The sequence below is a fragment of the Mesoplodon mirus genome (genome assembly GCF_964341445.2).
Source record: "Mesoplodon mirus genome assembly, chromosome: X".
Classification (NCBI taxonomy): Eukaryota; Metazoa; Chordata; class Mammalia; order Artiodactyla; family Ziphiidae; genus Mesoplodon; species Mesoplodon mirus.
Genome location: NC_138981.1, coordinates 30,077,305 through 30,102,779, shown reverse-complemented (window position 1 = coordinate 30,102,779; position 25,475 = coordinate 30,077,305). Strand labels below are relative to the sequence as shown.

The 25,475-nt window shown below is 38.1% G+C and overlaps 1 protein-coding gene across 2 annotated transcripts in view; it reads left to right on the top strand.

The window, feature by feature from the left end:
• Nucleotides 1-25,475, top strand: part of DMD (dystrophin) — a 2,064,872-nt gene that overhangs the window by 1,691,904 nt on the left and 347,493 nt on the right. For both annotated transcript variants that reach the window (XM_082609524.1, XM_082609523.1), the window contains exons 57-59: nt 1,789-1,945; nt 19,266-19,386; nt 20,014-20,282. In XM_082609524.1, the coding sequence (XP_082465650.1) occupies nt 1,789-1,945; nt 19,266-19,386; nt 20,014-20,282 (547 nt within the window). The remainder of the gene's footprint in view (nt 1-1,788; nt 1,946-19,265; nt 19,387-20,013; nt 20,283-25,475) is intronic.

The following is a 25,475-nucleotide window of genomic DNA, read 5'->3' as shown; positions in this document are numbered from 1 at the left end:
TATTTAATTCATGATATTTATGATACTTCATGATTCATTTCTTAGCTAAAAATGTCCTTAGAGTCTTGAACAATTTAATTTCCCTGATGGAAATACCTTCAATTTTTCTGAATGTAATGTTTATATGGCTCACAACAGAGAATTCTGACAATTTGGAAAAGTATAAAGATGAAGGAATAAATCACCTGTAAATCCACCTTTGAGGGATAAACTAGTTGTCGCTTCAGAATTTTTTCATGCATAGTCCAGCATGTGCACACACACAAACATTTTGGAAAAATAGATTATGTACGTTTTTGTAACCTACTTTCTCACTTAGTGACTGACAGGATGATCTTGTCCATGTCCATGAACATTTGCCTATGTCATCACATTGAACATTGCATAGGATTCACAGGATTTGAACAGTGCATTGTATGAGTTCACCATTGTGTATGTAACCAATTTCCTAGTACTGAATATTTAAGTTGTTTCAACTTTGTATCAATCATAAATATGCTGTAAATAGCAGTTTTCTACCTGTATCTTTGCATGCTTTCCCAGTTACTTTCTTAGTATAAGTTCCTTGAATTTAAGCTTGTGGGTCATTATATTTGCAGACTTTAAAGACATTTATGTATCATCAAATTATCCTTCAGAAAGTTTAGAATAGTTTAATTTCAGCACCTAGGTACTATTTGGTGATTCTGTTTGACTAAGGCCAGCAGAAGAATTGTATTTGAAATGTCAGGCTAAGGTATCAAATGGCAAAGGGAAATGTTGTTGTACCTGGTTGCTTTACATTTCAATCTCTGCAGCATTAGAGGCTATATTATACTTATAGGCAGCATTAATTTTTATGAATTAATTAATAATTGCTGATAAGATGTAAGTAATGCAGCATAATTCTTGATTTACCTGAGGATAGAGCTTTGCTAAAGTTCTGCGTTTCTTTGTTTTCTGGATGATGATTTATTTTCTTAATTTAGCTTCTCATCCTCAAGTGGAATGTGGATTTTATAACACAGATCATTCATTTGTATATTCTTAAATGCCTTCTATGGATTAACGTGTTCTAAAGGCAGTTGATGGTAAAGCACTCAGCCTCTTGCCTAAATTATTCACGTTTTGGGGGGAGGCTTTCAGGCAAATGTCTGATTTTACTTTTCTACGTGAATTGTTGTCTCAGTACATTTTACACAAAGGAAACAAAGCGGAAAATGTTGGAACTTGGTGAAAACAAATCCCAGGTGCACACGAATAAAGAAGGGTAGAGAAGGAGGAGAAGCATATGGGAAGAGGAGCAGAAAGGAACAGATGCCAGATGGAAGGAGTCAATGGAAGAGGCTGCCTAGGGTGTAGAAATGGAAAAGTCAAAATGTGGGGAGAGACCTTTCCATTTCTCAAAGCAGAAAGAATTCCAGTACTAGCATGAGTCACACGAAAACTGAGTGGTTTATTTTAGTCACTGGGTCCAGGTTCTTCTACCAGAAACATTAAGAATCAGTGACTGCAGCACTACAGGAAAGCAGTCCATTCCAGTGTATATTTCATGCCAAAAGTCTCAGAATTCTGCATGTGGAAATAAACATATAACTAAACACTGTCTTCCCTCCACGTTGCCATCAAAATACCCCCATTTTGTTGCTCTCAAAAGCAGGTAGCTGGATTTTTATTGAGGACTGCTATGTAATTCACAGTACGTTTACACACTGTGGAAGTAACCAACCAGTGTACCTTTAGTGGGATTGTTAGAACCATCAGTTATCTTTCTAGATATTCTGATAGTTTGCTCCTGCTATTTTTCAGGTCCCATTTGGAAGCCAGTTCTGACCAGTGGAAGCGTCTGCACCTTTCTCTTCAGGAACTTCTGGTGTGGCTACAGCTGAAAGATGATGAGTTAAGCCGGCAGGCACCTATTGGAGGCGATTTCCCAGCAGTTCAGAAGCAGAATGATGTACACAGGGTAGGATATTTTTAAGCATAGTGATTTGCACATAGTAAGCATTCAATGACTGTTTTAAAATTAGTTTTGATTGAAACTAGGTTGAAAAAGGAAAAGAAATCAAGTGGAAGAGAAATCTTTTTTTACTCCTCTAGTCCAAGGGTCAATTAGGAATAATCCAAGCCATCATATTTTAAATGTCAAAAGCATCTGCATTACTAATATCATTTAAGATTTGTCCATGTCTTTTGGCGATATTTAAAATGTTATTTTGGAAAATATTAAACGTATGCTAAAGCGACATAATTCTATAATAAACACCTGTGTACCCATCAAGACCAAGTTATCAATTCATGGCCAATCTTACTTCTTCTATACCTCTACGTTGTCCTCCATTATCTAAAAGCAAATCTCAGGCATGGATCATTTAATTCATGAATATTTGATAAAGTGTCTCTAAAAGATAAGAATTTGCTCTTTAAAGGTAACCACGTTGTTACTATAATACATTTTTAAAAATTTATTTATTTTATTCTTGGCTGCATTGGGTCTTCATTGCTGTGCGCGGGCTTTCTCTAGTTGCGGCGAGCAGGGGCTACTCTTCGTTACGGTGCACGGGCTTCTCATTGCGGTGGCTTCTCTTGTCGTGGAGCATGGGCTCTAGGCGCTCGGGCTTCAGTAGTTGCAGCTTGTGGGCTCTAAAGCACAGGCTCAGTAATTTTGGCACACGGGCTTAGTTGCTCCGCGGCATGTGGGACCTTCCCAGACCAGGGCTGGAACCCGTGTCCCCTGAATTGGCAGGTGGATTCTTAACCACTGCGCCACCAGGGATGCCCTATAATACTTTCTAAATGTCAATAATTTTATCATGACAAATACCAAGGCAGTATTCAAATTTCCATTTCTCATATACATGTCTTAAATGTTTTAACAGGTTTTTGGGGTTTTGGTTTTTTGGTTTAAATAAGAATTGAAATAAGGTCCAGACATTGCACTTGGCTAATTTGTCTTTTAAATCCCCCCCACTTTTTTTTCACTTTTTATTTTGAAGTAATTACAGATTCACAGTAAGTTACAAAAATAGTACAGAGAGTCTCCCTACACATTTCACCCAGTTTCCTCTAATGGTTGCATCTAACATAACTATAGAACAGTAATTATTGTCATTTTAACATGTAATTGACATAAAAATTTACAGTTAAAATGGTTACAACACAACTCAATTCAGGCTGGCCACATTTCAAGGGCTCAGATATGGCTAGTGGCTATTCTGTTGAACAGTGTAGTTCTACAGGTTTGATTGTATTCGAGTTTGCCTTTTTTTGATGAGACTGCTTCATAGATAGTAATGTATTTTTCCATCACCAGGAGGTACACAGTGTCTTGTTTTCTCTTGTGTGTGTGTGATTTTTGGCAGCTATTAATGATCAATGGCTAGGGGTTGCAATGTGATGATTGCCTATTTCTATCATTTCTTCTTCATTTATTAGCTGGAGTACTTCTATGAAAAGAAAATGTATACTCATCCACAATTTGGGTACCCAGGATATAGTTCGTCTAGGACAGGTGCAGTAAATGTTTGTACTTTACCAGTCTTCAGAATAACAACTTGCTCATTAGCATTCTCCAACAGCTGTCAACTGTTTCTTTTTTTTTAAACATCTTTATTGGAGTATAGTTGCTTTACAATGGTGTATTAGTTTCTGCTTTATAACGAAGTGAATCAGTTATACATATACATATGTCTCCATATCTCTTCCCTCGTGCGTCTCCCTCCCTCCCACCCTCCCAATCCCACCCCTCTAGGTGGTCACAAAGCACGGAGCTGATCTCCCTGTGCTATGTGGTTGCTTCCCACTAGCTATCTGTTTTACGTTTGGTAGTGTGTATATGTCCATGCCTCTCTCTCACTTCATCCCAGCTTACCCTTCCCCCTCCCCGTGTCCTCAGGTCCATTCTCTAGTAGATCTGCATCTTTATTCCTGTCTTGCCCCTAGGTTCTTCCTGACTTTTTTTTTTAGATTCCATATATATGTGTTAGCATATGGTATTTGTTTTTCTCTTTCTGACTTACTTCACTCTGTATGACAGACTCTAGGTCCATCCACCTCACTATAAATAACTCAATTTCATTTCTTTTTGTGGCTGAGTAATATTCCATTGTATATATCTGCCACATCTTCTTTATCCATTCATCTGTCGATGGACACTTAGGTTGCTTCCATGTCCTGGCTATTGTAAATAGAGCTGCAATGAACATTGTGGTACATGACTCTTTTTGAATTATGGTTTTCTCAGGATATATGCCCAGGAGTGGGATTGCTGGGTCTTACGGTAGTTCTATTTGTATTTTTTTAAGGAACCTCCATACTGTTCTCCATAGTGGCTGTACCAATTCACATTCCCACCAGTAGTGCAAGAGGGTTCCCTTTTCTCCACACCCTCTCCAGCATTTGTTGTTTGTAGATTTTTTGATGATGGCCATTCTGACCGGTGTGAGATGATATCTCATTGTAGTTTTGATTTGCATTTCTCTAATGATTAATGATGTGGAGCATCCTTTCATGTGTTTGTTGACAATCTGTATATCTTCTTTGGAGAAATGTCTATTTAGGTCTTCCACCTATTTTTGGATTGGGTTGTTTGTTTTTTTGATATTGAGCTGCATGAACTGCTTGTAAATTTTGGAGATTAATCCTTTGTCAGTTGCTTCATTTGCAAATATTTTCTCCCATTCTGAAGGTTGTCTTTTCATCTTGTTTGTGGTTTCCTTTGCTGTGCAAAAGCTTTTAAGTTTCATTAGGTCCCATTTGTTTATTTTTGTTTTTATTTCCATTTCTCTAGGAGCTGGGTCAAAAAGGAAAGGATCTTGCTTGATATATGTCAAAGAGTGTTCTTCCTGTTTTCTTCTAAGAGTTTGATAGTGTCTGGCCTTACATTTAGGTCTTTAATCCTTTTTGAGTTTATTTTTGTGTATGGTGTTAGGGAGTGTTCTAATTTCATTCTTTTACATGTAGCTGTCCAGTTTTCCCAGCTCCACTTATTGAAGAGGCTGTCTAATTGTTTCTTTCCTTTGTTTGTTTTTCATTATATTTTTGTCTCCTCTACTAGACTCAGAGTGAGGAAGGCAGAGATTTCGCCTTGCTGACCTCTAAGACCCTAGTACCTAGCAAAGTGTCTGCCATATGGTGGATACTGATAGGTGGGGTTTTTTTTGTTTTTGTTTTTGTTCTGTTTTTTTTTTTTTTTGCGGTACGCGGGCCTCTCACTGTTGTGGCCTCTCCCGTTGCTCCAGACGCACAGGCTCAGTGGCCGTGGCTCACGGGCCCAGCCGCTCCACAGCATGTGGGATCTTCCCGGACCGGGGCATGAACCTGTGTCCCCTGCATTGGCAGGCAGACTCTCAACCACTGAGCCACCAGGGAAGCCCTGATAGGTGTTTTTGAAATGAGAATAAAAGGTACATAAACAACACAAGGGAATAGAAAACCAAGTAAATTACCACCAAACAATGAAAGCTTGATAAAATGGTGCCAATTTTATATGTTCAGCACTTAAAGGAAAGATATCTATGGAGACATAGCAAAAACTGGCATCTTGAAGAAAGGTCAAGAGTTTATATTATTCCAGAGAAGAGGATATAGGAGATGACAAAAAGGGAAGAGAACATGAGGGAAGACCCCAGAGTCTATAAAAAATTGCCAAGGAAACTGCCAGTTTCTCCTTCAGCCATTCCCCTTCATATAATTCACAATATTAAGGTAGCTTTTGTGGTAGGGTGTGATATAATAGCTATAATTTTTTAAGTGTTCTAACTTTGAATAAACAGTGAAAACACTCCGGTGTATATGTAGAAGAGCATTCACTGAGAAGGATGGGCATTTTAAATAGAATGCATTATATGATATGGTGAAATGAGACAGAATTTCTACCAAAGGTGTAATTTTATTCTAGTTCCAGAAATCAAAGAAAATGAATCATTGGACAAGTGCCCTAGGATTCAGGAGGCTGAGATTCTAGCCCTATTCATCTATAAGTTAGATGGTGATTGCTACTTTGTTCTTCAGGTATAAGATGAGGAATTTGGTCTACGTAGTTTTTCCACAGTCCCTTCTAGCCACCATTTTCTTATAAATACACTCTCACTCTCCCTGATTATTGGCTTTGGTTGCCTGCTAACAGCGATAAAATGTTAACACATATCATTCTCGGTCCTCTTACTCATGAATCTCATGACCGGTAATATGCTTTGGAGAGATGTGATGCTAGAGTTATGGGTAACATGCACCATATTGAAGAGAATTAATCCCCACTTGGCTAGTGTACTTATTCAGATACCCACTTACTCCCTTTCTTTGACATATCAGGATCTCCAGCCCATTGATAGCTCTTTGTTCTATACATTAGTTCCAGTGATCTTCTATCTTTATCTCCCTCCAAGTCCAACTTAGGTTCAATCATCAAGCATTTTAATAACTTTTTCAAGACCCTAAAATCCTTTGCTTCTTTATCTTTTTGTTGCTGTAATCTACAAAACCCTAATGATTGGAGGATCTAACTAAAGAGTTTCTCCTATCCAAACAACACCAGTGCAGACTGACATAGTACCTTTTCAGGATGACCAACCTCCAGCCTTCCAACGCTAACACATCACTGGGTCAATTTACCTTTCTTGACTCTGTCTACTGTAGTTATTGCCACTGTTACAAGAGAGCTTTTCTCCTCACTTTTCTGTATCTACTCTTAACACCCTACAATGCAATCAACATTTCAATCAGAGTAATCTATGTAAAAATATAAATTGAATTATGTCATTCCTCATCTTAATACTCTTCAGTGGCTTTTCAGTGCCCTTGGGAAACGACCAAAAATGCTCAGCAAGGACCCCAAAGTCCCATCTGGCTGGTCTGGCCCCAGTCTTTTCTTTGCTCACTGCCCTTCCTCTTGCTCTCTTGATGCTAGCTCTACTGCCTTCTTTTGCTTGTTTCCAGGTCTCTGTGTTCCTCTCTGGCCTTGGGCTCCAAGAAGCTGGCTTTTGGGAAGAGCGTTGTCATTTTTATACCTAGCACCTTATAAAGTGTCTAGTACATGATAGACAGTGAATAGATAAAGGAACATAGGAATTGAGGAAAGAAGATTAGGAGGCAGGAAGGGAGGAAAGCAGCCAATGAACTAATCTTTTGTTCCTTCCTCTCTAGTCTACTGTGATCCAGGGCAGGGAAAGAAAGAATAGAGAGTGATGTTCCTTCCTCACTTGCATCTTTTTTTGTCTTTACTCCTAAGTAAGCATCTTTTCATAGTGTGTAAAGCTACTTTGATGCCCACTGTTTTTACTTGTGGTCTGGTCCAGTGTTTTCATGAAATTCTCTTTGTATCCTTAAGAAAAATCCTTGTCACACAACACTCCCTCAAAGAACATCATCACTCCTAAGTGTTGATGAGAGAACAATTCTGCACCCTGTTTACTCAGTTTTGTCACATTTATGCAGTAGCCCCTTTATAGTTGTAGTGGAGTTGCTGTCTAGTTAGTGATGCTCTCATTGCCTGTGGACAAAAACAACAAAGGAAAACCCTTGAAATTGGGTCTCTCTATCAGATCTTCTGAATCCAATTAGGAAGAGGTAAAAGAAACACAATCATTGCAAAACTCTCTCAAGATCTAGTCTTGAACAGAGTTTGTATTTGTAGACTTTTGTTTTACTTTACCATGTTTCCAGGATCATAAACTATCTTGCTCTTTATGGGTTTCTTGCTCCAAAGACTGTTTATATAAAATGTTTGGTATCAAGATGGCTCACTTTTTATTGTACCCTTGTTCCCCATGTATTTGGTGTGTCACTTTTTAAAAATCACCTGTTTACTATCTAATGGGAATACAAATCCCATTAAAATGTCAAAAGTGTAAATACTAATTAAATATTTTTCACTTTTTTTCTATAAATCCGAATGCTTGTAAAACAGGTCATTTATATTTTCTTAGTATATCATTGCAGATTAATGATAAAGTTTTATAGCAAAATAACATATGTCTTGTGCTCTTAAAGCAAAAATATACAGTCAATCTCAATTACTCTGCTGTAGGTAAGGTTATAAGACAGTCTACACAGGTAGTTGGGGACTGCAGTCTCACTCCCCAAAGCAGTTTTTTATACCCATGGGAGTGGATCTATGTTCCCCAAACCAGCTGGGCACCATAACAACTGCAACGGGAATGGCTCTGAGGACTAATTAATAAAATAATGTTCCATATGTGGTGAAGTATTCTAAATAATTAAAGCTCAAATGTGCCTTAGCAAATATAAACTGACCAATTTTTATATCTTTTGAATACATTATCCTGGCTTTTACGGTTCCTCATTACTTGCCTCACTAGACTGACTCATTTTCAGTGAAGTGTGTATTATCCCGGTCCAGATATATTTTTAAAACTGACTTCCTTTGTTTTACTTGAGCAGTCACTAAAGTGATATTTATTACTTGTCTACTCCTGTGATTAACCTAGAGAGAGTTTTAAAGGAGCAAATCATAGTGGGGAATTTCTAAGGAGAACTGCAATAAACCATGAGTTTATTTAATTCTCTTCATCCCACCCCAAATTTAAATGGAAATTAGGTCTTGATTATAAGAACACTGTAGGTAATGACTTTTTGTTTGCATTTTTACTAATGAAATTGTTTGTCATTCGGTTTTCATCTTTCAATTTAAAACTCTCTGTAATTCCTTCCCTGGAGACCATTAAGGACACCTTCAAAGCTTCCTGAGATTTTCTGGTTAAGATTTAGATGGAAGTAATCAATACATACATTATTAAAACAGTAGACAGAAAGCCATTATTGTGTGGATGCTGTTGACAAATGAAAAGGCTTGAATAAAGTAGTTTACTTATTCATTTGTCAGGTCATATATTATGCATGTTCAGTCTCCTCAGAAGTCACGCAAAGTGAGGGAGAGGTTCAGAAATTCAATAAAATTATCCTGAAATCACGTTGTAGATTATACATTTATTTAAGCTAATTCTGTTATCAATGCTGGCCTGCTTCCTTTGGGTACATTTTAGTATGTGTGTTAGCTTGATGAGTTCCCTCATCAAGGGAATCCTTCTATTTCCACAGAAATAGAAAATGTCTTTAGGTGCCATTTGTGAAAGTTAAGATTCAAGTCAGCTCTGTGTTACCAAATAAATGCATTGTTCCCCATCACCTCTGAAAAACAACAACAGAAAAAGGTTGCGATACAGTGATTCCTTCCAGCATTCATTGAGCTAGCCTCTTGGAGTTTCTAAACAAGTTTGGTTCCCTTGCAAAGTTCACTGTTCGTTATCTACCTCTAAGATGTCTGCGTGACTAGGTTGGAGGAAATCGACATCTTTGTGATCGATTCTTCATCACTAATGGAGTAAGCTACTTTCATATAAGTTTGGAATTTTATGCAGTCATATTTAGAAATGCTGAATAGAAAAGACTTTAAATTATTTTTAGAACTACATTTCTAGCCATTTGAGGAAGTCTTCTGAAAACTAGCTATATCATCAAAACTTGAGAGAACAGAGTCATCTAGGATTTGCTACTTTTGTTTAATGACTATAATAAGATAAACTATGAATAGTTTACAAATTGACTTCTCTACCACAGTCCTCTTTATAACCATGTCAAAATATTTTTGATATCTTGACATATACTCTTAAAATAATATTTGTGTACTACTTTGCCTTGACAAAGCACTTTGACACACATTTGTTTAATTACAGATGAACCCCTGATCTTTTTATGTGTTCTTCCATTTCCCCCATAACATTATTTTAGGAAAAACTGTACCATAACTTGGACTTCTAGAATTCATTGAGTCTTTCAGTAATTATTTATTGAGTGCCTACTCTATGCCAGGGGCTGAAGGTACAGTAGTGAAGAAAACAAGACTCTGCCCCCACAGACCTTCACATTTTAATGAGGGAAACACACAGTAAGCCAATACATTAATATATAAAATCACGTCAGGGGAATTCCCTGGCGGTCCAGTGGTTAGGACTCTGTGCTCTCACTGCTGTGGCCCCGGGTTTGATCCCTGGCTGGGGAACTAAGATACCACAAGCTGCGCCGCATGGCCAAAAAAAAAGAACTAAAAAACAATAAAATAAAATCATGTCAGGTCAGTTCTGTGAGGAGAAAATGAACAAAATAAGGATAGAGAAAGACTGAGAGATAGTGGCCTACCTAAAGAGATTATAGTTGAGCAAAGGGCCGTGTGCGTGAGTGAGCCAAGCAAAGACCTTGAGTGAAGCATATTCTAGGCAGAAGGAGCAGCAAATGCAAAGGCCAAGATGTAAGAACAGGTTTGGGGTGCCCAAGGAATAGCAGGATGGGCTTAGTGGTAGGTTGTTGAGAGAGGCAAAGGCCAGATAATGTGGTCTTTTCTGCCATAGTTTGGAGGTGGATTTTATTCTATGTGTGTTGAGACATCACTGGAGAACCACAGACAGGAATGATGTGATCTGATTGATGTGTTCAGAAATGGACTCTGGCGCTGTGTGAAGAAATGATGATAGGAGGAGCAAAACTGAAAGCAGGGAGAAAGTTAGGAGGGTGTTGAAGTCATTTAGGAAGGAGATAATGATGGCTTGGACTGGAATGGAAATGATAGATATGATGAAAAATTATATGACCCAAGATAAAGTTTGAAGGTAGAGCTGATAGAACTTAAGATAGATGAGGTATGGAATATGAGAGAAAGCAAAGAGTCAGGGATGACTCTGAAGTCTATGGTTTGAACAAATGGGGAAATGATGATGCCATTTATGGAAACAGGAAAGACTTCAAAATGATCATGGATGAGGGTGTGTATCTGGAGAGAAACACTGAGTTCCTTTTCTGGATTATGTTGATAGACAGAAACAAATGGTGTGATTCAGAAATTATTCACCACTTACACTTGACAATCTCAAATTTTGGCCGAGCCTCTTGAGAATGGGTATTAATTAATTTTTCATAGGATTTCCTGATAATCCGTTTATCTGCGCTATTGCTTCAGAAAGAATTTCCAAAATTTAGGGTTTAGGCTCAACGACCTAATACCTAATTCTCTAAATGACCCTAGGAGCAGATTGAATTTTCACCAGTGATTTTTCAGGGTGAGCTCAGAGTTTAACAACATTATTGTCTGTAGGAAGTGACTTCCCCAGTGGTTGTTGGAAGCAGCTCAACCTTAGGATTAAGAGTCAAACAGCTGTGCACGATGCTGCGTGGGCACTAACTATTCCTCCACAGTATCACAGATCTGCAAGCAGGCTGGACTCTGTGCTAGCCCGTGCCCTTGATCTCAGAGAACACAACTTTTTGTTTAAAAGACTTCCAAAAGATAAATCTCAACAGGAGCTTGTTAAACATATTACCCCCGCTAGATACTCCAAAATGTTTTTTCATTCAGTAAAATTAGATATTTTTTAAGTAATTTCGGGCTTGAAATATGTCCATTTACTTTTTCAAACTTGCTTCAAATTGATTTAATCTCACTTATAAATTAATATTGTTCTTCATGTTGTTGACTCTCTGAAACAATGCTTAGATGTACCTGAAACAATGGCTAGATGTGTCTGATACCATAATCCCTTATCTTCACTTTTCTTCAGAAGTAGAGTGAAAATAAGATAAACTTTTTTCACCTTGTCTAAAGATGATGATGTAGTCAAACTCATAGAAGCAGAGAGTAGAGAGGTGGTTGCGAGGGCCTGGGGAGAGGGGGAAATGTGGAGTTGTTCAACAAGTATAAACTTTCAGTTATGCAAAATGAGTAAGTTCGCGAGGTCTACTGTGCAACCCAGTGCCTGTAGGTAACAGTATTGTATCGTGCACTTAAAACTTTGTTAAGTGGGTAGATCTCATGTTAGGTGTTCTTAGCACAATAAAAAAATAAAGATGATTATGACCTTTTCTTTATAGCCCATGTGTCCCATTTTCATAACTTCTCTAATACCAACTATGTCGAATGAACATTAAGTGAACCCTTTGTCTTTCTGGGTTTTTTGTTGCCACTTCTGGTAAATGTCCTTCTTCCTAAAATCCCTATGAATTTGTCTTAGATTCTTAGAGGCAAAATTTCTGGTACTCCAGTTAACCACATTTGGATCTTGCCCTTTTCCATGATCTTGGTTTCAAATTAATTGAGCAATGATTGTCCCTAAATCAGCAGTTAGTCGTTAAAATATTTCTGACGTGCTTGAGACTCAATAAATATGGTGGCTCTTAAAATGAGGAAGGTCATTATGGCGAGAGAATGATTTCAGCAACGTTCTTATCAGAAGTAAAAACAATATAGGAGGCATACAGATAAGGTTGAAATAATGTGGAAACTAGAATGATAATATGGGATGACAAAACTAAAATACCGATCAATTTGTGGAAATGACTGTGTTACTGTCCTTGTCCTATGCACACTCAGTAACCATTTGTTGAGATCACTTTAACCGCCGTTGGATCACTTTATTTTTTTTCTTTCGTTTTTAAACATTTTTATTGGGAGTATAATTGATTTACAATTGTGTTAGTTTCTGCTGTACAGCAAAGTGAATCAGTTATACATATACGTGTATCCACTCTTTTTTAGATTCTTTTTCCATATAGGTCATTACAGAGTATTGAGTAGAGTTCCTTGGGCCCTGTGCTGTACAGTAGATTCTTATTAGTTATCTATTGTATATATAGTAGTGCGTATGTGTCAGTCCCAATTTTCCAATTTAGAGTCTGTCTGTTCTCTCATCTCCTAGCTAATGCAGGCTAGAGGAAAAGCCCAACCAGCAGTTCAAATAATGGAACTTCCGAAAGTACGGATGTGAACATCTCTAGAGAAGAAATCACTAGGATTAAGAAGGCAGGGTTAATAGAGCCTTCTCTTGAGGAAAATCCACCTAGTGACTCAAAGATTACTCTCGGCTTTGGATCTAGAACATAAGAGTAGACCCAGAAAAAGATCTCTCAGTTTTCCCCAATTGACAGCATTCATTTTTTTCTCTTAATTCACGAAACCAGGCTTTCACCCTCGAGCACCGACTGCATCTAAATCCAGCTGGCCTCCATATAACACACTCTGGTTTTCTACCTGGGTGTTCTGTTATTTATTCAACAATATTTATTGATTATCTACTATGTGCCAAGCTATGGCTATAATTCTTAATATTAGTAATGAAAGACTATATCAAACTGCCACCACGTAACAGGTCTGTGGCCAATTAATGATCTAAACGTGTTGATTATGGAATTTTAGAACTGGATGTTAGAACTTAGGTAAGGTACTTAGTGAACCTCTACATTTTACAAATGAGGATGGGAAGACTCAGAGAGATTTTATGACTTGTCCTAGATCATGCAACCAGGTTTTGGCCTGGCCCAGACGTGAACTTTTGGCGTCCTGCTACTCAGGACAGTGCTCTTTTCACCACTTCAGTCTGCCTCTCAGGATGGTTCTGTAAAGTTCTGCTAATAAATGTGGCGATAACGTATAGTCATTCCTTCAGATTTCTGGTCCAAATGACACAAATATAGACTTGCCACTTCAGTGGGAATATAGGTAAAATTCAGCTCCAGGGAAACTATACACTGTACATGGTTGAAAGAGATCTGTTTTGAAATGCAAGGGCTTTTACTTACATCCTTAGTTATAGGATCACTGTCTCTAGGTGAAAGCAACACAGCTTGTCTCTCTGTAATGTCTGTACCTGTGCCCAGACTTCTCTTCCTGCCCCTCTCTTCTCTGAGGTATCTCAAGCAAATCAGTATCTCACCCTTCATCCCCTCTATACATGGTTCTGAGCTACTATTTATGTATTATTAGGTATTTATGGTAATATTCACCCTAATTTTTTTTCCACAAGTAGGACAGACAGAAAAAAAAAGAATAATCAATGACTTGGTTCTTTATCACTTTCAGGTTTTTTATTTCTGATTTACTTCATAGCCATTAGGATTTTCCACCTTTGTGGCTTCCAAATTTTTTGTAATTCAGAGAACTTTTATTTTTTTGTTCTTACTCACTTTCAGCCTGGCTTAAAATGAATGATCAGTGACTTCTCTGTTACTTTCAGGTTTTTTAAGTTTCTCATTTGCTTCATGGTCATTAGGATTTTCCACTTATGTGTCTTCCACATTTTTTGTAATTCAGGAAACTTTTAAGTTTTTTGCTCTTACTCAGTTTCAGCCTGGCTTAAGAATTTCAAGCTTTGGATTCTAAGTGACTAACAAACTGATGGCCTTAGGTAAATCCTAACTTATCTGTACTTTACTTTGCATTGGTAAAACATTAATTGAATAAAAATATGCTTTTATACAAACATACCTACTCAGCCAAACTGTTGACTCCTTAAGGACAAAGATTAGGTCCCTACATCTGTATTACCTTATACATAATAGATTCAAAATAAATATTTGTGAATGAATTAATTAATCAGCAAGCAGTCAAGTCACCCAGTTGGTTAGTATTTGTGATGTATAAATACTATCCATCAGACAATATAACCTTCACAATAAAATGGATTTACCTTGGGATTTGCTGCTACTGTAATTCTGTAGTGCACAATTCAAATAAGTTAATTTTGTGAACCTTAAGAAGCTGAAGGAAAATTATCAGTTTAGTATGCCTAACTTTTTCTCATTTGTGAGATAGAATATTATTTTCTTTTCACAGAGGTACTCTACGTCTTTAGTAGTTGCTTCTAATTCTTCCACATCACTATTTCAGAGCCTTGAGCCTGGCTATCTTAAAAAGGGAAAAAAGAAGGTATGGGGGGAAAGATGGGTTTTAAAGAAAATAACTTCATCTGTTCAAAAGATTCCTCTTAATCCTCAGTGACTCATATTTAAGAAATGAACTGTGCAGCTGTGGTGGAGCTAAGCCCTTGGCAACAACTCGAGGGGCAAACAAGTGGTCTCTCACAATGGATGGGTGGTCCTTAGCCTTGAATTATATGCTGTTCGGTTTTAACAATGGAATTGCATCATCAAACAGTGTCTTGAACTTTTTCAGTTTGATGGGACCTTTAAGATCCATTTCCTTATTTGACAGACTTTGCTCCAATAATTATCTCCACTTTTCCCCGAGGTCTTTAATGTATTCTTCTCTACTGTGGTGACCAACTGTCCTGGTTTGCCTGATGCTGTCCTGGTTTCAGCATTGGAAGTTCCGTGTCCTTAGTACCTGGCAAACAAGGATGGTTGGTTATCCATCTTTCAGTCTGTGTTCAAACCATTCCTATCCTAAAAAGAACGTATCTCTCTTTGCCTTGTGATCCTCTCTGTCCTGTCCTCCTCTTTTCCCTGAAATGTTGTCACTTGAAATGCCTCCTCCTTCTCTCACTTACTCCTCAACTAAACCTGTTTCCAAGGCTACTGCCCTCTGCTGAAATTGATCTCACCGAGTCTGATGAACGCTTCTCAGTGCTGTTCTTGCTTTACTTCTGTGTCATGATTGGACACTCTGGGTCACTTTATTCCTCTCAAACTCTCACTGTCTCTTCAGTAGTTTTACATTCCTTATTTCCCCCAGTCTTCACACCTATCCAGTCCTTTTCGGCCTTTCATTGGATCCTGTTCCTCTGTCTGCTCATTACATTTGTATCTGTGTTCTCCAGAATTTCTTTTCCTCTCACTGCGCTGAGCAATCTCATCTACTTACGTAATTTTAATCCTTGCCTGTGTGCATAATCGTAGGCACTCAGTGGATATTAGCGTAGTGAGAGAATGACTCCTACATCTCATTTCTTCTCCCTAAGCATTGGATTCGAAACTTGTTTTCTGCTGGAGAGAATGTTACGTCTCCAAGCTGAGCGTATCACCTCCTCTTACTCTGTTCCCCCTACAGACCCCCCTCATAGGAGTCTGGGATTTTAATATTCATCTTTATTAATTTTATGCTGAACGTGCACATGAGGTGTTCTGGATCAGAGACAGATCTCCTTGACTTACTTTACAGTAAATATCATCACTACCTTCCACCCTCTGTTCAAGCCTTACCCCTAAGGAGACATGGTGAGATCTGCTGAAAATTTTCTCACATGAGTGGCTGGGTGGGTGCTCCATAGGAAAGTAACCAGGAAAAAATGATTTTTCTCTGCTTATAAAGGAGAAGTAGGCAATTGTCCTCTTCTCCCCCCTGAAAGGGTCTCCTTGGAAACGTGATGGGCCTGAGTCCCAACTCCAACTTCTCTAGGAGCCAGCTAGCCCCATGCATCTCAGGTTTTACAACCTAGAAATGTCTCCAAGGCCTTGGCTTTATATTTTCGAAATGTAAATACCTACAGAGATAGCTACTCCAGTCTCTCTGACAACTTGGAGCTTAACCTAGGGAACTACTTCAGGCTATAACCATTTGGCCCTCTGGATCAGAGAAATTAACTAGACAAATGACTACAGATCTAATTCCCCTGGTATGGGAAGGTGTTCACGAGGCTAGAACTTTTTATAGGTGTACTGAGAAATCCAGGAGAGTTTATTTCCTCACATTTAGTTTAATTGCACCCAGCGTTCGCTCCTTTACTCAACCTAGAATCTAGGAGTCATCCCTGCTCCTCCCCTTCTCTTCTCCAGCATCTATTCGGTCACCAGATTCCCACATCTCTACTCTCTAAACATTTCCTTACTCTGTCTGTCTCTTTTTTTTTTTGCCCTGGGACCATTGCCCTGGTTCAGATCCTCATAATCTTTCACTGAATTCTTGCAATTGCCTCCTGTTTTCTCTGATTCCATTTCTGTCCTTCTCAAATACATACTCTGTACTAGTGTCAGAGGAATCTATTTGAAATGCACACATGCCCATGCCACTCCCCTGCTTACATCCCTTCAAAGGCTCCTGATTACCTATGAGACAACACCTAGACTTCTTAGCAGGGTATATCTGGTCGTAGGTTGAGGTTCAAATCCTGACTTAAAGGTCTAATACAGTTTAAGATAAGAACAGTACCCTGCTTCATCTCTGGACATGCCTTCTCCTTGCACTTTATCTTCTAGAAACATCTGCCTACTTGAGATTATTGCACATGCCACACTGAATTAGCCCTCTGTCTTCGCACCTGCACTTTCGTCTTCTTTCTTCTTCCTCTAACCTGCTTTTCCCTGGCTAACTCATCACGTTCATGCTTTAGAATTATTCTTGAATACTATCTTCTCCAAGAAGCGTTTCCCAATTTCCTTTCCCATATTATGCAAGCCTATCGCACTTTGCACATTGTGTTGAAATTATTTACGTGTTCGACTCTTCCACTATTTACTATAAGTTCCTACACCGGAAGGGCTGTTTTGCATTCAACTTTGTATTTCTGGTCTTTAGTATAACCACTGACACATAGTAGTTCAATAAAGGGAGCCATTATTATTTTTGTAATTAGTAATATCAGTATCAGCTTCCTATTGTCAAGTCCAAATGGAGAGACAAAGTAAAATAATAATTTTCTTGAAGCTAGAAAAATTAGGTGTTTGAAAAAAATACAGGAATACAAGAAATGTATACACATATACATTCACGTGTGTGTGAGTGCATACGCACGCACACAAACACAGAGATTACAAATGAAATATTAGAGGGAAAATCAACCTTACATGTAAGCAAAGTAAATAGCCCACCTACTCTGTATGATTTCAAGGGTGCAAGAATATCCTACTATACTATCCACAGGCTGAATCCTAATATTCCACTTAACGAATTTCATTATTTTGGCTCAAAAACCTTGCCTCTCTCTACTAAACTGTAAATAACTTGGAAGGTGGATCATTTTGCAAAGTGTCAGACTCAGGATTCCATTGAATGGTGAACACCATTAGGACTTTATTTATAAATGTGTCATACATTCTGCTTCTAGAGCACTTCTGTAACATGATACACCTGAAGTTTAAAGGAGATACTGCTAAGTTTTCTCCCAGTGACAGAGCACGGTTTAAATTCAATAGGCAACATTACTAAAAATAGGATAGAATTGAAAAAAAGATATGAACAATTAAGCCCTGGATCAGGGCAATTATTATTACTGTTGTTTTTACACTGGTCTTTTAGCATTTATGTGATATTTAATACTTTAATTAACATCTTCCCTTCTGAGATTGCCGAATCTGGGTCAGTAACTATCTTCAGTGGTTTCAGAATATCTGTTCATTTATCCTAGCCTCTCAGGATGTCTCACAACGTATTTGGTTATATATGAACTTTATTGTTGTCTTTGTTTCTAGTGTGTTCGTTTTCTCTCTTCTTTTGGTTCAGAAACTTCTTGAAGGCAGAAAGTGTGCATTTTGCTTTTCTTTTAATCCCCTGTATTAAAGAACATTACAGATTTGAGATTAAAATTGATAACTAATTTAGATGACCTCACAACACCTGTTCTAGGCTCACTCTTATAGAAACTTGTTCCCACAATTTCTATCTTCAGTATACCTCAAAACATTTCTCCTGTTTTCAAAGAAGTCACAATGGAAAATGTAATGGGTATTTTTCAAAAGCGTTGTGTTTTTACTTAGTTTTTTATTAGTTTATTCATTATTAGTTTTTATCAGTTTACTATTAACACATCATTATGTGCATTGTCACACATTTCTACAGAATTAACTGATGATTATGATTTAGATCGGTTGTATACTTCGGTACAACCTAAGTTTTTCCAAGTGGCCCCTTAGGCTTCCCGTTATGGTTTTGATATCTGTTCTTTTGGGTGTGTGTAAGTTTCATTAGCCCTGCTAGGGTTTTTTTTTTTTTTTTTTTTTTTGGTCTTCATTGCTGCGTGCGGGCTTTCTCTAGTTGTGGCGAGCGGGGGCTACTCTTTGTTGCGGTGCGTGGGCTTCTCATTGTGGTGGCTTCTCTTGTTGCGGAGCATGGGCTCTAGTCACATGGGCTTCAGTAGTTGTGGCACATGGGCTCAGTAGTTGTGGCGCATGGGCTTAGTTGCTCCGTGGCATGTGGGATCTTCCCGTACCAGAGCTCGAACCCATGTCCCCTGCATTGGCAGGCGGATTCTTAACCACTGTGCCACCAGGGAAGCCCCCTGCTAGGGTTTTGCAATATATATCTTACAACTTTAGCTCCAGATTTCAAGTTTGGTAGTCAAGTTATATAAATAAATCATTCATCTTAATTAAAGGACGTTAACATATCTTGAAAGCTCCCCTATCCTCTCCAGAATAGTTTTACAAACACAGTGTTTTCCTGATTAAAAGAAAGATCTGTCGAGCCTTCTTTATTATTTTATGACTGTCGGTTTATAAATAAAGGAGATAGAAATGGACCTGGGAATTTCATAACCAAGCTCTGAGCACCCAGGATTAATTTTGAGAAGAATGCCACAAGCCACATAAGCATTTCTTTTCATCTCATTTCACAGGCCTTCAAGAGGGAATTGAAAACGAAAGAACCTGTAATCATGAGTACTCTTGAGACTGTGCGAATATTTCTGACAGAGCAGCCTTTGGAAGGACTGGAGAAACTCTACCAGGAGCCCAGAGGTAATTGAATGTGGAACTGTAATAACACATTGATAGAAGGATCAGTGGTGACAGAATGACCCATCCGTTCTTGCTGGCAGTGTCTGGATAGCTCTCATATTTTCTAGGTTAAATAGAATCAATTCAAATTAAACCTTGATGTTGAAAAAGAAAAAGGAATCATAAAGCAGCATGCATAAATCTGTTTGCATATTCGTAAATAAACATTAAAAGAGATTAGCGATCAATTATTGAAACATTTAGAAAATAATAAACAAAAGAGATAATCTGTGAGGAGGAAGTTTATTGTCACAAAGACTACAAGCTAATTTTCAATTTAGGAGCCTGCCTGAAGTAAATTAGAGCTTGTGGTGTGCATCCTAACATTTTTCTACTCAGTAGCTTAAATGAATCTTGGATTATCTGATTGATATAAAGTAGAACAGATTTACTCAGGAAGACACGACTTCAGATGTGCTAAACTATATCAAAATGTATGCCAAGGTATAAAGAGCCATTAATCAGTAGGTTGGCCTCTTGTTAAAGTGTACTCTTTCTTTTTTCCAGTATGACCTTTTCAACAATGTTTTTTTTTTTTTAAACACGAAAATGAATGTGGCCTAAAACCTTGTTGTATTACCAATTTAGAGCTGCCTCCTGAGGAGAAAGCCCAGAATGTCACACGGCTCCTACGAAAGCAGGCGGAGGAGGTCAACACTGAGTGGGAAAAATTGAACCTGCACTCAGCTGACTGGCAGAGAAAAATAGATGAGGCCCTCGAAAGACTCCAGGAACTTCAGGAGGCAACGGATGAGCTGGACCTCAAACTGCGCCAAGCTGAAGTGATCAAGGGATCGTGGCAGCCCGTGGGCGATCTCCTCATTGACTCCCTCCAAGATCACCTCGAGAAAGTCAAGGTACCGTCTACTGCTTGGCTTCAGGGCCCTTTGAGAGATTCAAAACAGGTTCTAATCGGAACTCATCTGCAGTATTTTCTTCTCACAAAGTTAAAAATAGGGCCCTTAAGCATTCGAAATCTTTCACAAATTCAAAGTCTTCTGGCACATGGTATTTTCTCTAAGAGAAGATAGTGATCTAATCATGTCCGTCTTCAATAATACAAAATGAAATATTAAGAAGTTACAGGGCAAAAAATCATTTTGATTTTGCTATCAGGGAGTTAACTTAAGTGTACTAAAGTGGTCTGATTTACATGTGTGTGTGTGTGTGTGTGTGTGTGTGTATTTGTGGTTCTCAGTATCACAGTAGGGAAAAATACAACAGTTAATCAAGAGCCAGGAGTCTAGGTCTTGGCCTTTTTGCTAACTGAATTATATGACTTGGGTGAGTTATGGTGCTGTGAGCTGAGACCAGTAATGCTGCGGCAATGTGTATAATAGCATTTTGAGTTGGATTAGTCCACTGCACATATTAGGAAATATCACTCTATATTTGGAATACTGTCCACGAGACCAAAATTAAATTCCCTTATGGCACAAAGATGATAAATGTATTTATAAAGAAAAAGTATACATATTTAGGAGTATCATTTTGAAAACCAGCAACTTGAAACATATTTTGTCTATTTATCTAGTGTCAAAACTAACAAAAGTCCTCCAAGATCCAAATGCAGAAGAAGTGAAATCCTCACCTGCATTTGGCATGTTTACCAGCCCCCTCATTCTGGAAGGTCTCTTCTCCCTCGGCTTTCATGACACTGTTTCATCCACATTCTTCTTCTTCCTTTATTTTCCTCAGTTCTGAAACTCTCCCCACCCTTCAGATGTTGGTATGCCCAAGTTTCTAACCTTAGCTCAGTTCCCTTTTTATCCTATAAATACCTTAGCTCAGTTCTCTTCTTATGGTATAAATGCTCCCCGTTTGATATGGCATGGATGGTAACAAATCTAAATTTCTAGTCCGAATCTCTTTTCTGACCTGCTAACCCATATGCCATTAGAATTGAAATGCAGCCATTCTGAAAGCAAGTCCATTTGTTCTCCTGTTTACCCATTCCCCTACCGATATCCCTTTTTACCTGCCCTTTCTTCTGTGTTTCCTATTTCAGTTAATGGATCATAATCCAACAAGTTGCTCAGGCTAGAACCTTGAGGTCCATCCTTAAATCCTTCTACATTTTCATTGACTGCACTTGATTGCTCATTTTACCTCAGAATATCTCCTTTATATTTTCTCTCCTCTTTTCAACCAACGTCCTGTTCTAGTCCCCAGCATCTGTTAGTCAGGTTGTTTTATTATACATCCTTAAATCCCATTCCCCAGTCAGTGTAGCTGGCATATGACAAACACTGCACTTTAAATATTTGGTTAGTGAATGAATGAATGAACAGTTTCTTTATTGATATTTCTGTATTTCCATTCTTTCCCAACTCTAATCCAAACTCTTCGCAGGAAACTGCCTGCCTGATGATGAAGTCCAGTGAATGCAGAGGGCAGGTGGCTCTGTTTCTTCCTAGCCCTGGCTTAAATTTCTGACTGTTGCTCCTGTCCTCTAGGCCATTCAGGACACACTGACCACACCCCCCTTTACCCAAATATGCCATCTTTTTTCATAACTCTCTGCCTTTGCATATGTTCTTCTCTGTGCCTGGATCAGCCCACCTTATCTGACTGGTGCACTTCCACTCAGCCCTCAAGGCCCAGCTCAGATGGCATCTGTCCTTAGAGTTTTCCCTGTCTTCCACCTCCCACCAAGCAGAAGCAACTGCCCTTCGTTCAGTGCTTTCATAGGTCACCACACATGCTTAAACTGTCACACTTAAGCTTCACATATATTGTGGCAAGTCACTTATGTATTTTTTTTCTTCCGTAGAAAGTAAGTGAGGCTTCTAAGAGCAAGGATCATGCTGTACATCTTTGAATTCACAGTTCCTAGCGCAGTGCCAGCAACATATAAGGAATCCGATTCAGCTTCTTTATTCCTTCACTCAGCAGTTGTTTGTGAGCTACTGTAAAATGTGCTATACACGTAGTTATAAATGAAACAGACTCGGTCTTTGTCCTCATGAGGCCTACAGTCTAATGTTGAATCGAAAAGCTCTTCATTATAATAGTAGGTGAAGATTTAAAAGGAGATTAAAAATTTGGCTATAACTTCCAAAATATCTTCGCCAACATTCTATGACCCCATGTCTAATATTTAAAGCAATGGTTAACATTTCTGTTTACATAAAAATTAATGTTTTGAAATGTATTACCTATTCAGCGTTAAAAATACTGAATTTTATCCAAAAATATAGGAACTAAATTCTTAAAAATTTTCCCCCAAATGGCAAATAAGCTTAAAAGAATGTGCCAAAGGAAGTAAATTAGTTAATAAATCAAGTGGCTGAATGTCTAGGCTTTAGAGCAGACATAAAGGATTCATTCTGAGCCATATCTATCACACAGGAGCATTAGCAGGATAATGAATATGGATGGAGAATGTATACAGCATGACTTAATAACAAAAACTAACTAAAAGCAGAGCATCTCAAATATCAACTGGCCCTTACCCAACCCTATTTGCAGTCTTCTTTTCAGTTCCCCTCTCTCATCTGTTCTTGATCCTAAGACGAATTTCACTTCCCATGTATCCTAATTGGTAAGACTCCTCATTCTGATCCCAATAATAAAAAAACATATATACATTAAATGTTTGTTTAAAAAGAGCTTATGGGACTTCCCCGGTGGTCCAGTGGTTAAGACTCTGCCTTCCAGTGCAGGGGGAACGGGTTCCATCCCTGGTCGGAGACCTAATATCCCACATACTGCGGGGTGCGACCAAAATTATTAAAAAAAAAAGAAAAAGAATGTGTGTACTGGCCATAATAGATGTGATTATTTTGGTTTCTGAACCAGTATTGTACAAATATTTTACGCAGATCTTAAAACTGTAGATTATATGAATTCATATATATTTATTTCCCTTCAGTAGTTCCTCTTCATTTTGCATTGGAAATGAAAACCCATCTTTTTTCTGTTGCGTCTCAATGGTACCAGATTTGAAACTCTGAAACTTTCGTGTTGGTAGTTTATAAGGAGTGAATTCTATTAAAACTTACTTTGAAAAGAAGTAGAAGAGTACTGAAAACCACTATTCCCATTTTTCTACTCAGCAATTTAAGCCCTCAGAGGCTGCACGCTGTAGGGAACTCCAAACGGATAGCTAGGCAGGTAGCCAGAAGAACATTTTATATACCCGTCTCAGTTTGTTTTCATCACCCCAGTGACTGTCTCATAATATCCACCTCCATTCGGATCTCATTTGTTAAAGAAGTTGTTATTTAAGTAACTATGGAATGTGTGTTTCTGTGGGATTTAGCATTACATCATTTCATTAGGAAATGCGGCTTTTGGATTTGGAGAATGGATAAAACAACAACTAAGTCCTGGGACACTATGGATATGGCGTTATTACTAGTAATCATCTTTAGGACAGTGTACATAAAAAAATCAAGAGAAAGGAACATAATGTTAATATTGACTATTCAGCTCACTAAGAGAATCTCACCCTTCCAAATATGGCTTCATAGGAATAACCACTAGAATAAAATTTAAATTTTAAATGCCTCTTTATTTTTAAAATTCATGATTCATACTGCTTATCAAATATTTTAAGGGCAGAATCATGATTTCTCACTTTACTGGAAATAACACCAATGCTTATGTGACTATACAAATGTTCTTACTTTCCTTGTAGTAATGGGGAATGAGAATAACTGCTGGAATCACTAAGTGCTCTACATAGATCTATAAGTGGAACATATGCAGGTCTTAATAAAGTAGAACAACTTTTGCAAGTAAAGTCTACATATGACATTTTTGTTCTTAAGAACAATTCCTGTGTGAAAAAGTTCATGTGAGTTGTTGTTTTCCCCAGTTGTCTCTTTGTTCTAATCAACCATGGTTTCTTAACACAGATTGCTACATCATTCTTGAGCCGGAAACATTTCACTGCCCTTAGTTTGCCAATTGACTTGAAACACAGTTTTTCACACACCATGATTAGGATCTCCCAGGCTGCCGTCTTGGGATATGCAAATTTGTCACATTTATGTAGTTATGCATTTTACGGGTTTTTTTTTGTTTTTTTTTTAGCAGATATTCATTTTTAATTATTATTTATTTATTTATTTATTTTTGGCTGTGTTGGGTCTTCGTTTCTGCGCGAGGGCTTTCTCCAGTTGCGGCAAGCAGGGACCACTCCTCATCGCAGTGCGGGGGCCTCTCACCATCGTGGCCTCTCTTGTTGCGGAGCACAGGCTCCAGACGCGCAGGCTCAGTAGTTGTGGCTCACAGGCCCGGTTGCTCTGCGGCATGTGGAATCCTGCCAGACCAGGGCTCGAACCCGTGTCCCCTGCATTAGCAGGCAGAGTCTCAACCACTGCGCCACCAGGGAAGCCCCCTGTTTTATTTTTTAATAAGACTTTCAACTTACATTTTTTACTATGAAAAGTCAAGGACAGGGACTCTGTGAGTTTTTCCTTAAAGTTCTTACAACAAAATATTTTAATTAGACCTTTTTGGAATTATAATTGAGAATAATGTAGTGATGTGTGTAATAGAAGAGGGACTATGATGATGAAGCCGCCGTGCCATCCTGACTGACTTAATATTCAATATTCACATCTAAAAATGTAAGAAGAAAACTGGCAAATGCTTCTCTTCAGACTACCTGTGGCTTGGTTTATCTGAGAAATTTGTCAAAGAAATGCTATCTCAGAATTTGACATTGAGAAAACCAAGTATGTTTCCTCCTGATAGGTAATGTGAAATGTGATGTAACATACTAGAACTTCATATTCACTTTTGGAAGCCGGAAGCTTTCAGCCATGTTCACGTTAACTATATCTTCCCTTATTGTTTTTCTCATCTTAACCCTGGCTCTAATATTTTATTATTATTTTATCAATTTTGTTATATTTGTCATTTATATGAGTTGACCTTAAATCCTTTCTTATATATGAGTTTTATAGATAAAGTTTATAATCCTTTCTTTTTTTTTTACATCTTTATTGGAGTATAATTGCTTTACAATGGTGTGCTAGTTTCTGCTTTGTAACAATGTGAATCAGTTATACATATACATCTGTTCCCATCTCTCTTCC